This window comes from Mesitornis unicolor, unplaced genomic scaffold (assembly GCF_000695765.1).
Source record: "Mesitornis unicolor isolate BGI_N332 unplaced genomic scaffold, ASM69576v1 scaffold2005, whole genome shotgun sequence".
Classification (NCBI taxonomy): Eukaryota; Metazoa; Chordata; class Aves; order Mesitornithiformes; family Mesitornithidae; genus Mesitornis; species Mesitornis unicolor.
In genome coordinates, this window is record NW_010185954.1 from 9,274 (window position 1) to 10,940 (window position 1,667).

General features: G+C 32.3%; 1 protein-coding gene across 1 annotated transcript in view; it reads left to right on the plus strand.

Moving 5' to 3' along the window:
• CHD1 (chromodomain helicase DNA binding protein 1) overlaps positions 1-1,667 on the plus strand; it is a 23,001-nt gene that overhangs the window by 9,267 nt on the left and 12,067 nt on the right. The window contains exons 11-13 of the mRNA XM_010184972.1: positions 67-108; positions 803-933; positions 1,351-1,489. Of these exons, the coding sequence (XP_010183274.1) occupies positions 67-108; positions 803-933; positions 1,351-1,489 (312 nt within the window). The remainder of the gene's footprint in view (positions 1-66; positions 109-802; positions 934-1,350; positions 1,490-1,667) is intronic.

Below are 1,667 nucleotides of genomic sequence, written 5' to 3' on the forward strand. Positions count from 1 at the left end.
AAATTTTAAAACCAATGTAGTTATTTAAACATATATTTAAATGATAAAATTATTTTCTATTACTAGGTTTATCAAGAGTTACAAGAAATTTGGTGGCCCTCTTGAAAGGTAAATTTGTTTGATTTCTATTTGTATAGCAAATTCAAACCTTGTTTTCATAAAAATTAGAACAATATATCAAGAAACCTTAGGGAGAAGAGAAACTACAGTGTCAAGTCTTTTTACCTTGACTATAACATCTTCCCTTTCCTTATGTATGGTATGAATGCAAACAGCCATGCAACAAACCTTTCGGTTTGTAGGACTGCTTACTCTTTCTTTATATATACTTTACCTGCTGTCTTGTTCAGTCTTCATTGGTGATAAACATTCATTTGTTTGTTTGATAGCCTGTTGAAAGTTTATCAGTTTATCCACGGAGACCATCAAAGTTAGTTTTGTACTTTCCTTATTGTCAGTTATTATTTCTAAGCTTTCTTCATAATTCAGTATTTTAAGAAAAAACTTCCCATCCTTACTTTCCTTAAAAATATTTATAGTCCTTAAAAACGTATTATATATAATGATTCCTTTTCTTTTTCAAAAAAAGATACACAGTAATTTAACTCCTTTACAGTTCTTGTTCTATTGTTCTCTGATACCTGAATCACTTTTTTTTTCTTGTTTCAAAATTATACGCAGCATAGCAAGTGCAGTTGACCAACAGCTTACATGATCATTTCTCTAGTTTCAAAGTCTGTAGGAGTCCTTCACAATTAATGAAGTTTCAGACCTATAAAAATATGTATTTGTTTTATTACAGGTTAGATGCTGTAGCTAGAGACGCTGAGTTGGTTGATAAATCAGAGACAGATCTTAGACGTTTGGGAGAGCTTGTACATAATGGATGCATTAAAGCTTTAAAGGACAATTCAACTGGACAAGAAAGAGCAGGTACAGTGTGTTCAGGGGGCTTGGAGGACAATAAGAAATATCAGATCTTAATTCTTGCACTCTGATAGTAGCAGAAAATGGTTTTGTTGGGGGAAAATATAAACAGTGCTTGTATGTTGGGTAATTTTGAAAAAGGATTATAGTAAGATGTCTTCTTTTTTTTCCCCTTTCTGTGTGTGAATTGTCATTGGAGAATGCAGTACACTTTTGCTTTACTTTGAAATTTAAAAGTAATCTGTTACTATCTGGAAGACCCTTTGATTCTGGAGTTTAATTCAAGCATTTTTTTAAGAAAAAAATAATTTGATATAATTGTAAGTTCTCTGCTCTAGCATCAGTTTTACTTGTTTTCTTTACATTTTTCTGTATGATATCTATAAATGTAAATATTTTAGTAGCCTTGTCATTTATTTTAAGGAGGTAGACTTGGGAAAGTTAAAGGCCCAACATTCCGAATCTCAGGAGTGCAGGTGAATGCAAAGCTAGTCATCTCTCATGAAGAAGAGTTGGCACCATTGCACAAATCCATTCCTTCAGATCCAGAAGAAAGAAAAAGGTATTTTTGTTTTGTTTTCTTTAAAGAAAGTAGTAATGTAGAAGAGTTTTAAAGTTTTATTAGCTTTTTGCAGACAACCTTGACTTGAAGCATACTGTTACCGTATTGCCTCTTTGTCTCCTGTAATATCTGACAGCGGTAACCTGCTCCACATCTGTTTTTCTTTCTTCCCTTGCTG